General features: G+C 48.4%; 1 protein-coding gene across 5 annotated transcripts in view; it reads right to left on the reverse strand.

Annotated features, from left to right (window-relative positions):
• Positions 1-514: 514 nt before the first annotated feature.
• The window catches only part of HK1 (hexokinase 1), a 126,154-nt gene continuing 112,691 nt past the window's right edge, over positions 515-13,977 (reverse strand). For all 5 annotated transcript variants that reach the window (XM_031956853.1, XM_031956850.1, XM_031956852.1 and 2 more), the window contains 6 exons: positions 13,583-13,678; positions 12,067-12,166; positions 7,597-7,780; positions 4,814-4,969; positions 4,285-4,518; positions 515-2,390 (listed from right to left, as the gene is read on the reverse strand). In XM_031956853.1, coding sequence (XP_031812713.1) covers positions 2,240-2,390; positions 4,285-4,518; positions 4,814-4,969; positions 7,597-7,780; positions 12,067-12,166; positions 13,583-13,678 — 921 coding nt within the window. In that variant the 3' untranslated portion in view covers positions 515-2,239. The remainder of the gene's footprint in view (positions 2,391-4,284; positions 4,519-4,813; positions 4,970-7,596; positions 7,781-12,066; positions 12,167-13,582; positions 13,679-13,977) is intronic.

The raw sequence follows: 13,977 nt of genomic DNA on the forward strand, positions 1-13,977 counted from the left end.
CAAAATGGGAACAATAGGACCTCTGCCAGAGTGGAGCTACAGAGTAAACAAGACTTTCTTTCCAGAAGTAATCGTTGTGTTGACTGGATTATGGAGGTCAGAGCTGGAGGTGAAAGGCAGAGGGTAGAGAGGGTGTGGGTTCAAGGGGAAGTGACACAGTCGGCTATGGCACTAGCTAAGCAGAGTTAATTTTCTTTCACATGGGTCTCCAATCATGGGGGTTCGTGTTATATGGGTCTGGGTCAAGATCTGAGTTCAAATTCTGTCCTCAGCGTACTTTCCACACTGACTCAGGGGTCTGCGCCTGAGAAGGTAACTAAACATTGACCGTGTTCCCCAGGAACTGGCCTGCCCCCCGCGGCTCCAGGACCTCTCCTCCATAGATGAGCCCTAAGAACCGGCCCCAGGTTCTGGGTCCCACTGGACCTCCATCAGATCAGTGACGGAAAGTCTCTTTTCCCCTGAGATATGGCGACTGCCTCCCCACGATTCCCCAGAAAGAACGAGCCACACCTCGAGCCGACATCAAAAGATTTTAATGCTGTTTGTCCGTTTTCTCCACAAACGGAAGGACTTCCTCCCCTCCTCCCCGCGGGCATGCAGTCCCCAGGGCGGACACACCGAAAGCTGCGGGAACGAAGCGGACAGACACGGCACCTCACAACACCCAGTCACAGTGCGCGGGACACGGGAGAACACGGGGTCGGGGGGAGGGGATTCAAGATGGCGGCCAGGGAAGGGAGCCCGGAGAGACCCTCTGAGGGCAGGCAGGAAGGGGGCAGTGGGGGCCAGGTGAACTCCTCCCGTGGCAGGGAGTGATTTTGGGCAGGAGGAGCAGAAAACGGAGCCCGCCAACCTCACCTGGCCCTGGCAGGCACACGCCGGTTCAAAGATTGTTAGTCTTGGGATGGGACCACCTGGGAGGGAAAGAATCTACTTAGCTCCGAGGCCACGGAGAGACAGAAGGGCCTTGGTTTGGACATGGCAGGTCGAAGAGCGGTTATCCCTGTCTCCTCAGAAAATTCAAACCAGGCGCTCCCATCTCCGGGTTTTGTGGTCCCGTGTAAAGGGCACCAGCTCCGCTGTCATAGGATCCGAGTTCAAATACTGCCTCTGACTCTGAGACGTGTGACCCAGTCACTTCCTACATGGCCCCTTCTAGTTTTCCACCTACCGCCCCTGGGCCCCAGCTGGGGGAGGGGAGGAGCTAGTGAGAAGGACTCTGTCTCGGTCCCCAGCCTGCGGTTATCCTAGATCTGGGCCCGGGGAGGGGACGCCCTGCTGGAGACCCGGGACAGAGTGAGGGCTGGCAGGACGAGTGCTGGGATACAGTACTAGACACAGGGGGGAAGGGTCCCTCCTCACGCCGACACAGGAGGCCGGAAACCAAACAGTCTCTGGGCAGGAAGGGGACAAGGGGGCGGGGGGGCTTTGGGACATGGTCCAGCGGGATGCCCCCAAACCCCCAGAAGGCCGCGGGACTCCCCGGGGCATCTCCCTGGACCATGCTTTGAGAAAAAGGCCCCTCCCACCCCCGGGATCAGCCCAAGCAAGGCTCCGGCTATTGGAATGGTACAGAGATCACAGTCACACAAGACACACCGTGAACACAATGAGGCTGGAGGTGGAGACCCTTCGGGACAGGAAGGAGGAGGGGGTGAGGTGGCCCTCCCCCTCACACACACAAACACACATCACGTGCAGCAGGGGTCACAGACCAGGACCTTGGGCAGGGAGGGGCCGGCGTGGGGCCGGGATCCTGGAGCTCCGGGGAAGGGCGGGAAGCTGGACATGTCTGCCACGATAACACGTTTCACGGAGAGGACACGTTCCCGAGGGTGGCGGAGGAGCAGAGTCTATTGGGCGGTGGAACTTTTCACGTCAAAATCAATAAATAACTTAGAGGACCGGATAAATCCGGAAGCGACTTCACTAACTCACCGTGGAGCTCGGACAGCCCGGCGGGTACGGAAACATGCAGGACAGCGACGGGGCGGGAGAAGGTGGGGGTGAGGAAGGGGTGGGGGCTCCGGGGCCAGAGATGAGTGACAGCACACACACGACTTTGCACCCAAGTTCTTTATGCCTTGAGGTGTACAGGGCTCTCGATACATCGGCAGGGTCTGGTGTGCGTTCAGTTCAGGCTACCCAAGGAAGGAAGATGGAGGAGTGCAGAGAGAAGAGAGAGAGAGAGAAGGGGGACAGGTTCCTCCGAGGGCGCAGCGGCGGGAGCGGGCTCTTAGCTGGCCTTGGCCTTGGCGTCCCGGAGCTTCACCCCAACGGCCGAGATGAGGGCTGCTCCTTTCCCACTGCCATCTTCGGAGAGGAGGAATTTCACGTTACAGTTGGGGGCCAGCTTGCTCACTGTCTGGTGCATGATCCGAGAGAAGCTGGGAGAGAAGAGGAGAGGGGGTCACGGGGACGGCGGAAATGGCCCTGCCCAACACCCCAACACCCCCCGGCTCTTGTGTCTTCTACAGGGCGAGGGCCTGGGGACTTGGGGTCGAACGCTCCTCCTTGGACAATACTTGGGCAACCTCCTCAACCTGTTTTCTCATCTGTCAGGATGAAGGGCCCAGCCTGAGATGGCCTGTGATCCTAAGAAAGGTGGGTCAGAGATGGAGCATCCTGGGAAGGACCCGCAGAAAGCAGCTTAGCCCAGGGGATGGGGAATGAGGAAGAAGCTCTGACACCGTGTGACCCTGGCCAAGCCACTGTTCCTCAATTTCTCATCTGCAAAAAGGGGCTTCATCCTTCCCTTCCCAGGGTGCTGGGAGATCAGTGAATGACATTAGGAGCACATTTTGCAAAATGAAAAAGCATCATAGAAATGATAGCAAGGAGAAGGAGGAGAAAAGGGGGACAAGATGGGGAGGAAAAAGAAAAGGAGAAGGAAGAGGAAAAGGAGAGGAGGGGAACAAAAGGAGGAGGAAGAGGAAGAGAGGGAGACAAGATAGGGAGGAAAAAGAAAAGAAGGAAGAGGAAGAGGAAAAGGAAAAGGAGAGGAGGGGAACAAAAAGAGGAAGAGGAGGAAAGGGAGACAGGATGGGAAGGAAAAAAGAAAAAGAGGAGGTGAGCAAAAATAGAAGGAAGAGGAGAGGGAGACAAGATGGGGAGGAAAAAGAAAAGGAGAGGAAGGGAACAAAAAAAGGAAGAGGAGGAGAGGGAGACAAGATGGGGAGGAAAAAGGAGAGGAGGGGTACAAAAAGAGGAGGAAGAGGAGAAAAAGAAGACAAGATAGGGAAGAAAAAGAAAAGGAGAGGAAGGGAGCAAAAAGAGGAGGAAAAAGAGGGAGGACAAGAGGGAAACAAGAAAAGAAAGAAGAGGAAAGAGGAGGAATGGAAGAGAAGGAGAGGAGGAATGGAAGAGAAGGAGAGGAGAAAGAAAAGGAGAGCGAGGTAAGGGGAGATACAAGAAGGAGAAGAGAAGAAGGAAGAAAGAGAGGATGAACAGGAAGAGGAGAAGAGAGAAGAGAGGGACAAAAAGGGAAAAAGAGAAGGAGGAAAGGGAAGAGGACAAGTAGGGAAGGGAGGAGAGAAGGAAGACAAGAAGATGAAGAAGAAGAGGAGGAAAGGGAAAAGGAAGAGAAAGAGGAGGAGAGAGAAAAAGGAGGGGGACAAGAAGAGGAAGAAGAGGAGAAAAGGAAAAAGGATGAGAAGAGGAAGTAAGAGGAGAAAGAAGAACAAGAGAAGGAGTAAGAGGAAGATAAGGAAAAGGAGGAGAGGAAAGAGATGGGGAGAAAGAATTTGAGGGGAGAGGAAGAAGAAGAGGAAAAGTAAGAGGAATGGGAGAAAGAAGAGGAGGGAAAAAAAGATGGGGAAAAGGAATTTGAGGAAGAAGAAGAAATGGGAAAGTTGTGGAAGAAGATATAAGACACAGCAAATAAATTGAAGCAGAGGTAAAAATGCAACAGTCATCAATGATGATCCCAAAGATGCCTAGGGTGGTGAATAAGCACTTATTAACTTTAGGGTTCCTGCCTTACAAATTTCAAGTTTGACAGAGATGATGATACTGCCCTTGAAAGAAAAAGGAATCCTTGAGGACAGTACTCCCAAGGGACAAGATGATGACAAGAATGGCATAAGAAAATGCCCCAGTAGATGCATCTATAAAATGGGCTGGAGAAGGAAATGACCTTGTCAGTATCTTTGCCAGGAAAACTTCCAGTGGGGTCATGAAGACTCAAACTTGACTGAAATGACTGAACAAGCACAAGGGACTGACTAGGCTGACGTCCTCTCCCAGGAAGCGTCTGCAGGAGTTTAAGCCAAGGAGACTTACTGAGGATGGAGTTTGTAAAGCGTCCCATCGACTCCCACGGCCACGTTAAGGGTCTTCAGGCCCCGATTCTCCTTGATCTTTTCCACGACGGCCGCCATCCCAGCCCCACAGAGCTGGGCAGCCCTCTGGGACACCACCCCACAGACCATCTTGACGAGGATACTGTCATCGCAGGTGCTGTTCAGGCCCAGATCCTGCAGAATCGTTCGGACTTGGAGCAGGGCTAACCTATCACTGCAGGGAGGAAAGGGAAAACAATAAGGATAAGAGTTGATATTTTTTTCTTGGAGGAAGTAAGGGAAAGAGACTTTTCCTTAAGTCCATGCAAAAAGAGGAGGAAGAGGAGAAGGGAGACAAGATGGGGAGGAAAAAGAAAAGGAGAAGGAAGAGGAAAAAGAAAAGGAGGGGAACAAAAAGAGGGAGAGGGACACAATATGTGAAGGAAAAAGAAAAGGAGAAGGAACATTTAACCTACTACTTAACATTGAGAAATGGTTAGGAGCTCAGTCTCCCTCTCGCTGCCACTTACCTTTCAATCTGTGACAGGAACTTGGTCTTAAAGATTCCCCGGGTTTTCAGGGTCTCAGAGATCTGACCTCGGAACAGGAAACCCTTTCGAGTGAAGTCAATTAAAATGTTCCGGACGATTTCTCCCAAGTACATACCACTAATCATCTTCTCATATCTGAAACAGGAAGGAAGAAGTGCTACATTGAGAAGAAAAAGGCATCACAGCCCCCATGGGATTCTACACAGGGGGCTATCCCGGAGCATCTTGGAGGGTTCAGCTGACGTCCCCATTGGCGCACCTCCCGGGGGAGTGAGAGGCAGCCAGATCAGAAATGTTTGGGAGAATTCCCAGAAAGTCATGTTGTCCAAAGGGAAAAAGCCAAGCCTCTCTCCCCTAAGCCCGACTCTCACTGACTCTCAGAGGAGAGGGCGATTTCAAGCCAGAAACGGCTTCAGAAACCATGGAGTCCAACCCTCTTAATAGATGAGGAAACTGAGGCACATAAGGGATGTGACATATTCAAGCTTACCCAGCTGGTAAATGTCTGAAGAAAGATTTAAATCCTTAGATCTAAACCTCTCTGCATTACCCAATGCGTGCAGGATTTTCATGATTGTTAAGGGCAAGAATGGAGCAATCCCAAGCATTGCTAGAAGGAGAGCACATAATAGAGATGTCCCTCTTCTGTGGCTCAAGACATGGCTGAAGCCAAAGGAGAGTTGGCTCTTGGCCCCTAATATCATACGTTCTTTCAGTTTCATTCAACAGTTGGGTTCAACTTGGATTTGAATTTGGAGGAGCTGGGTTCACGTCTCACCTCTGACATCGGATACCTACGAGCCCTTGGCAAGTCACTCAGTTTTCTCATCTATAGAATGGGGGGCTGCAATAGAGGACCCTCTAAGGTAAGTTTTCTAGCTATAATCTTATAGTTGGGCAAAGTAACTCCTGATTATTTCCTTTTCATGGGTGGATAGTTCTCCCTTTTCATTTTTGAGACTAACAATTTGATTTTGCTCTTTCCTTTTTCTAATCAAATTAACTAAAGGTTTATCTGTTTTATTTTTTTTCATAAACCCAACTCTTAGTTGTATTTATTAATTCAATCGTTTTCTTACTATCAATTTTATTGATCTCTCCTTTTATTTTTCAAATTTGGTATCTGATTGATTGGGGGTTTTTAATTTGCTCCTTTTCTAGTTTTTAAGTTGCAAGCCCAATTCACTGATCTTCTTCTCTATTTTATACAAGTAAGCATCTGGAGAGAGAAAATTTCCCCTTGTAACCGCTTTGGCTGCATCCCACGGATTTCGTTATATCTCATTATTGTCATCCTCTTGCTAGTTGGGATTTTGTGATAGACACGATGACCCTCAAAGTCCTTTCTCTGAGCGCACAAACCTACGATTGCCTCTCCCCTCCTGGAGCTCGCCCTCCATCACTTACAGAAGAGTTTCTGAGCAGGATCTCTCCCTGGTGCAGAGGAAGCCTTCCCAGCCCATAATACCATCCAACAGCCCTGATCCTAAGGACAGTTCCCTTTATGGCAGTCTGAAACCACCAGGTGGCGCTAAATACTTCCAACATGGTACCATAAGCATCTCAGTTGCATGGACACACTACAGGTGAGGCAGGGGATCAGCAGCTCGCCTCACCTGCCTTTCCAAGGGCTCCCTAAAGCCCCCGGCGCTTTCTGGGAAACCCTCCCATGCTGGGACTGAACGCTGCTGCCCTCTCAACCTAAGAACCCTTGAGCTTTGCCACCTTCCTCAGGAAGGAACCCTAACAAACCTTCTCATATGTCCTCTACCCCTATAATGAGTGTGATTTTCTGGAGGGCAGGAACTAGCTAGCCCTTTCTCCCTGTATCCCAGCACTTAGCACAGCACTCAGAATTCCTTTCTTTCTTTCCTTCCTTTTACCCTTCCCCCACTCCTTTCCCTCTTTCTTTTTTCTTTCCTTCATCCCTCGCTTTCCTTTCTTCTTTCATCCTTTTTTTCTTTCTTCTCCATTACTTCCTCCCATCTTCTTTTCTTCCTTTCCTCTTTTCTTCCTTCCATTCTTCTTCCTTTCCTTCATTCTTTTCTTCTTTCCTCCCTTTTTTTTTCTTTCCCTTATTCCCTCACTCCCTCCCCCTTCTTTTCTTTCCTTCATTCTTTGCCTTTTTTCCTTTCTTCTTTCTTTTTCCTTCCTTCCCCCACTCACTCCCCTCTTTCTTTCCTTCATCCCACCTTTCCTTTTCTTTCTTCTCCATCACTTCCTCCCATCTTTTCTTCCTCTCCTTTCTTTCCTCCCTTTCCCCCTTCTTTCCCTCTTCCTTCCTTTCTCCCTTCTTTTCTTTCTTTCCTGTCTCCCTCCCTCCCTTTTCTTCTTTCCTTCCTCACTTCCATCTTTTTTCTTCTTCTCCTCCTTCTTTCTCTTTCTGCCTTCTCCCTTCCTTCGTTTTTCCCTTTGTTTCTTCTTTATTCTCTTTCTCCTCTCCTTTTCTCCCTTGTTTCCTCTCTTCCACCCTTCTTTCTTTTTTCTTGTCTCCCTCCCTCTTTTTCTTCTTTCCTTCATCACTTCCTCCCATCTTCTTTTCTTTCCTCCCTTCCTTTTTTCTTTCCTTTATTCCCTCACTCCTTCTCCCTTCCTTTCTCCTTTTTCCTTCCTTCCTTTCCTTCATTCTTTACCTTTTTTTCCTTCCTTCCCTCACTTCCTCCCCTCTTCCTTTCTCCCTTTGTTTCTTCCTTCTTTCCTCTCTCCCTCCCTTCCACTTCTCTCATTCACATTCTGCATCTCCCCGCACCCTGGGCAAATACCTTTGTCTGCCAGCATTGAGGGAATAATCGTCTACAATTCTGTCATATTCTGTCCTAATGTCTTCCAGGCATCCGTTGTCCCCAAAAGCACCCCACTCCATGTTGATGCACATCCGCCCCTCATTCCCCTCCACCATCTCGATATTCTTCATCTCTTCCATGTAGCAAGCATTGCTTCCGGTCCCTGAATTGGGCAAAGAAAGGAAATGAATGGTAAGACTCAATGGTAACAACCAAAAGGCTAGAAATAGCCTTTCTAAAATGCTTAGTCTGCCTCACCTCCGTCTTACATAAGAGGAAACATGACACGTCCAGGGTCACACAGAATAAGGAGAAGCAGCAGAATTTGAACCCTGATTCTCTAACCTGAAACCTAGCACTTGTTCTGTTCTTTGCTCTCCGCACTCAGGATTCTTTGGACACATGATCTCTAGGGAGGTTATAGCTTTGTGACTTTGTGTTAGGGAAGGAATACAGTTTGAAATCAAAGGACTGGGGTTCAAATTCAGCCTGTGTCACTTATTTCCAGTATGACCCTGAGCATGACTTTCAGCAATTCCCTGTACACTCAATGTGCTGCCCTCATAAAGACCTTCATCAACTCAAGAAGAGGATCTCAAGGAACTCTTAGGAAGAAAGAACTTATTTCAGCTGATTCATACTAAGATGGCAATGACTGATGAGGTTTTGTGGCAACCATTTGGAAGCTTTTATACTTCCAAGGTCACACAATGTCAGAGAATGCAGGGAGCATCAAGTCCGTCTGGGGCCAGATTCTCTCCATTAGACTCAGGGGTGGCCAGAGTGGAGAGGGGCACAGAATGAGGAAGCTAGAGGGGAATGGTCCATACAGGTGGGGGGTTGGCTCTTGGGGCAGCCAGGATTGTTCCTGTGACTGTGGCCTGTGTGTCCCCCAGAGTGCCCAGAACGACCTTGCTTGTAGGATCCCTCCAGAAGGGACACTCAAAATGAATATTTGCAGAAGCAGAGCCGGAAAATCAACACACACACATACACACTCTGATGTAAGTTGAAGAATAACAAAACAGACAAAAAAAGCCCAGGATAAGAGAGGAAATCCACTTCTGCTTTTGCAAAAATCAACAAGTCAATAAGCATTTATTAAGCACCTACTGTGTGCCAGGTACCGTATTCAATGCTAGAGATACAAAGAAAGGTAAAAATAGTGCCTGCCCTCAAGGAACTTACAGTCTAATGGGGGAGACCTCCAAACCACTGTGAGCAAACAAGATCTTCGAAGGGGAAATTGGAGGCAAACTCAGAGGGAGGAAGGGACAGTGAAGGTGGGACACTACAGGTGCAGAGCACTGTATATACCATCTCACACACAAGGTCGTTTTGTGTGTTCGATCTTCTTCCCCTTTCCCCCCTCCTTTTTTCATACTTATTCTGTGCAACAAGGAAGGCTCCCAGGGAAGGGGAAGGAAGGGAAGCAAATTACGTGTTGAGGGATGACTGCGCTCCCCACTCAAGCTAGGCTCTGACATATCCCTGCATGTGGAATGGGGGCTACCCTAGAAGGCAGATCTGGGCTCTGCTCAAGGACCCCGATGGCCAGGGGGCGATTCATCTGAGGAGCCGCTCCCATGGCCTGGGCGAGTTTAAATCCTGCCTCTGACATTTACTAGCTGGGTGATCCTGGCCAGGCTTTCCACCAGCCTGCCTCAGTTTCCTCATCTTTCCAATGAGGGGTTCCTGGTTCCTTCCACCACCGGCACGGGGAGGCTGGACCCAGAGTTCCTCTTGGGCTCGGGAGAGGGCGGGGACAGTGAGTCAGGGTTTTCTGGATCAGCTCTCGCTGCCAAGAGCTCCCTTAGCCCATGACTCACTTCCAGGGGAGCCTCCGAGGCAGCCGCCCTTCCCAGACTGGGTGTGCTCTTGGGGCAGGAAGGCAAACCGCACTGGTCCCCGAATCTGCCTTGTCACCTTGCCTCGGCAGTTTTAGCTCAACCCCAAACTAGGAGGAAAGGGTTTTGCAAAGAAAAAGGGAGGAAAGGCCCCAAAGGAAGGAGGTTTCTATAAAGAATCTTCCGCTTTTGCTACAGGAATTGGAAAAAACCCCAGCAGGGCTCTCTGTCAACGGCAGAGCGGCAGGAGGCCCCCAGAAGTGTCCTGCTGAGCCCTGGGCTGGGGGGGCTTCTCCCAAGACTTGGGGAATCTACGCCAACGACAGAGATGTCCCACGGGGTGGGGAGAGGGCAGGGGCCCTGACCTTCCTTTTGGGGGTGGGAGCAAGGGAACACAGAAAGAGTTATGGAAATATGGGTCTAACCTCCTTGCCTCTCTTCTCCTTGGGAAGTAAGGGGCCAGAGTTGTCCCGAGGATCCCCCACAGCGGGGTGTTCCTGGTCAAGTGGCTCTCAAAATCTGCTGGGGAGAGGCAAGGAGTCTTGGGGCCATGGGGGCCAACTTTGGCGTCTGACAGATGAGCAAACCGAGGCTCAGGGAGGATTCGGGGACACGCAGCCATGATCTATGTTAGCTCCGAGGGTCTGTTATGGTTATAACACTAGCTCAGTTCTTCCCAGAGAGTCACTATCCACATCTGTGCCCTTCTTCCCTAATATCACCACAATCCCCCCCCCAAGCGCCAGGCACAAAGCCTTTTACCAAGGAAGCACTTAATAAACATTTAACTATGTTCAACCAGCACTATTAAGGACTTACTATATGCCAGGTCCCATGTCTATGTACCATGCACCAAATATTGGGCTTTGTATGCAGGAGGTATTGAATAAATGTTTAATTTCTCTAATAAGTATGTATTAAGCATCTATTATATGCAACTCTATATTAATACTCCTAGCAACAAGCAAAGGGCCTTTTACCCAGAAGGCATTATTATAGGCTATATGCTAGGTGCTAGGTTTACAACCATAAAACAAAAATAGGGCTTAATCTCAAGAAGCTTACATTCTGCTATTCAGAAAAAAAAGGCTACTTAATAGATGCTAAATTACATTGAATTACGGTACTCAAATCAATATTATGTAAATAGCCAGCTTCATAATACAGTGGAAGAGCTGGATTCTCATCCTACCTCTGACCTTTACCACCTGACATTACTCCGGGTAGATCCCATGTTGTCTCTCTGGGACTCCGTTTCCTCATCTGTTGTACTCAGTGACCTCAAAGGTTCCTTCCAGCTCAAGATCAGTGACCCCAATATAAACAAACCCCAATGTACCCATTACTGAGGAATTTCCTGCAAAAAGTAGCGAGTGGCCACCCATTCATACCCCTCATCCATGCCTCCCTATAAAATCACCAAGGGAGGTCTGCCCAATGGGCTGGGGTCTTTCTTGCATTCTTCCAACTAATCAAGGAACCACACACAGTAAGCATTTAATAAAAGTTCCATCACCTCTTTAACTGGAACCCAGCACTATCACTCCAGGTAAGCTCGCAATCCTTACTTTTTGAAAAAGATTTTATAAAACCACATGGAGCAGAGAGAAAGTCTAAAAAAAGGAAGGAAGGAGGAGCAGGTCCTTTGGCCAAAGGATGAAGTCTGGTCAGTAGCTTCCATCTCCCTCCTTGGGGCTCCTGTCCTTTGTTTTTCCCAGGTTTCACACAGCTAATGATCTCTTGCCAAACTTGGCCCAGAATTGGGAAGACCTCAAACCTGACTACTTATGCTTGTGAGCTATGAGTAAGTCAATTAATTTCTGCTTGCCTCCGTTGGTTCAACTAAAAATCTTATTGTAAGGATCAAATATGATAAAATTTGTAAGTACACAGTGGGTGTTCCATAAATGCTTATTCCTTTCCGCTTCCCCACTGCCCCCGTCACACTTTCTCTACACTATTGTCCCGGTCACTGTCCTCAGGCTCGTTTCTCCAAACTCCAACCAACAGGACTAAAGCATCGCCTGTCCCAGCAATCCCATAAATCCATCCCTCCCCAAAGATCTATCACAGAAGGACCGACAGAAAGAACAGGAATGGCTCCCCTGGAGAAGAAGATGGATTTGATTACTCTGCATGGGTACCAAAGGCAGGAGTTGGTAAGATACCAATTTAGTTCTCTGTGAAAGATGTCCAAAAGGACATTGGAGACGTCTCCAGGACATGGAGAAAGGTGGTGGTCTCCCCTTGGAGGCCTTCAAACACAGGCTGAAGCTTGGCCCCTTGGGGTATGCTGCTATGGATGCTACAGTTGGCGTTCCTCTGGAGTTTGGGCTGCTCTGGCTGGCTGCAAGGGCCCTTCCAGCTCTTAGATTCCGGGCCAGTCAGAAGCTAATTATTTATAAAATATCTCCAAGAGCATCCTATCCTCCTAGAACCTGAAGGGCTGCTGTGAAACGGGGACTTTATGGGTCCACCTCTGGTGCCCCCAGATTAGGGTCTCCCCCCGCACCTCCACAGCCTGTGAGCAAGACCAGCAGTAATGACCATGCTTCCTGCCAGGTGCCGGACACCCGGGAGCCACAGCTTGGGGGAGACTCACCTACAATGAGTCCGATCTCGCACGTTGGCTCTTCGTAGGCACAGGTCATCATGGTGCCCACTGTGTCATTGACCAAAGCCACGACATCCAGGTCAAATTCCTTTGGAGAGAGCAGGACATGGAGGAGATGAGTTAGAGTGCGGCCTCCCTCGGGGTTCATATTCACTCATATTTCGGCTTTAGGCCATCGGGAGGTCTCCGTTAGGTTCTGGGATCACTGGGCAGCCTTGAATCCAAGGCACTGCAAGCCCCGAGTCTGAATTCTGACTGTGTGTTACTCTCGGTTTGACCTTCTCTAAGCTAACTTGCCCCAACTCTCTCTGCCTGACTGGTCTGCTATTGTTCCCCCAACCACAATGGTCCCCCTTCTTTGACCATGGGTTCAAACCCTGTCTCTGGTGCTTGCTGCCTATGAAATGATGGGGTTGTGCTCCAGAAGGAGAATGTAGCTTGGCCCCCTTGGGAGACAGTGGAGCCCATGGGCCTCTTCTCAGAAATAATGTTCTTTCTCAAGTGAAAAAAACACTCACTTGACTAATATAGAAATAGGTTTTGCATGACTTCACATGGAGAATTAATATCATATTTGCCTTCTCAATGGCAAGGGAAGAAGAAAATGAATGGGGGAGGGACTGGAGGGAGGGTGAGAATTTGGAACTCACCATTTAAAAAAAGAAATGCTAAATTTATAACTGATATGATATTGCTTGCTTTCTCAATGTGGGGAGTAAAAAATTTTTTATTTTAAATTTGTTTTTGAAAATTTTAAAAAGAAATCTTTTAGAAAGAAATGCTAAATATATAATTGATATCATAATTCTTTAAAATGTTTTAAATATTTAAAAATTTTTAAATTTATATTTTAATTTTTTTCTTAAAATGTTGAAGGGAAGGAAAGAATTTGAAACTCAACATTTTAAAATATGAATTCTACTTTAAAGATGAGTGAAAATAAAGCTATCGGTTTTTTCCCCATCCAGTCTCATGGACCCCTTCAAAGAAGTTCACAGACTCCTTTAAGAACTCTGACATTCAATGTTCTAATAAGGCTCCTCTCGCTTCTAGTTTCTAATAATATTAGAATCTAATAATATTCTAGGTTCCAAGTTTCTGATTTCTCTTCATTTTCAGTATTTAATGCTCTAAGGCCCCTGTCAGCTCCAATACCCCACATTCTAAGGTCTCTCCCATCTCTGCTGTTTTATAACTTCATGTATTTCACTATCAAAAAATTGGTAAACAGAGAATGTTTGAGTGATTTAACCAAAAGCCACTGGGCGTAGTGGAAGAGGTTGGTTAGAGCCAACCTACAGGTCCCAAAGACTTGTGGGAATCTCGTCAAAGTCATTTAGCCCTCCTGGCCTTGGCAGGGAGAGGAAGGGAATCATCATTCATTTAGTGTCCTCTGCGTGTCTAAGTGCCTCAGCTCTCTAATGCCAGGAGGTGCCTTCTCTGAAATCCTTGGGTCAAGGCCATGGGACTCGAGAAAACCCCGGGTGGGTCTAAGCCAAGTCACCTCTCTCCTCTTAATGGCTTCTCTCAGCAAGGTGGGCACGTCATGTCCTTCACAGTTGGACGCGTTAAATCCCTTTGTCCACGTGAGCAAGATGCCCTAAGGAAAGAAAAGGTGTTTTTTTAGCAGTGCGCCAAGAACACGAGGCACAGAAAACGTGACATAAATGGATGAGGATTTAAAAAAAAAAAAACAAGCAATGATTCAGAAATTTTTAAACCCATGGTTTTCATGGTATTTCCCCATTTATGCTCATCAAAGCCCAGGGAAGGAGATTCTGTAGCATCGTCATATGATGGATGGAACTCGGCCCAATGAGCCTCCAGCAGAGCACGTGTGAGAGGGAGAAAGGCGGGCTTTGTTTAAGAGGGAGGGCACCAAGGAGCCTTAGCAACTCA

This window comes from Sarcophilus harrisii, chromosome 2 (genome assembly GCF_902635505.1).
Source record: "Sarcophilus harrisii chromosome 2, mSarHar1.11, whole genome shotgun sequence".
NCBI lineage: Eukaryota > Metazoa > Chordata > Mammalia > Dasyuromorphia > Dasyuridae > Sarcophilus > Sarcophilus harrisii.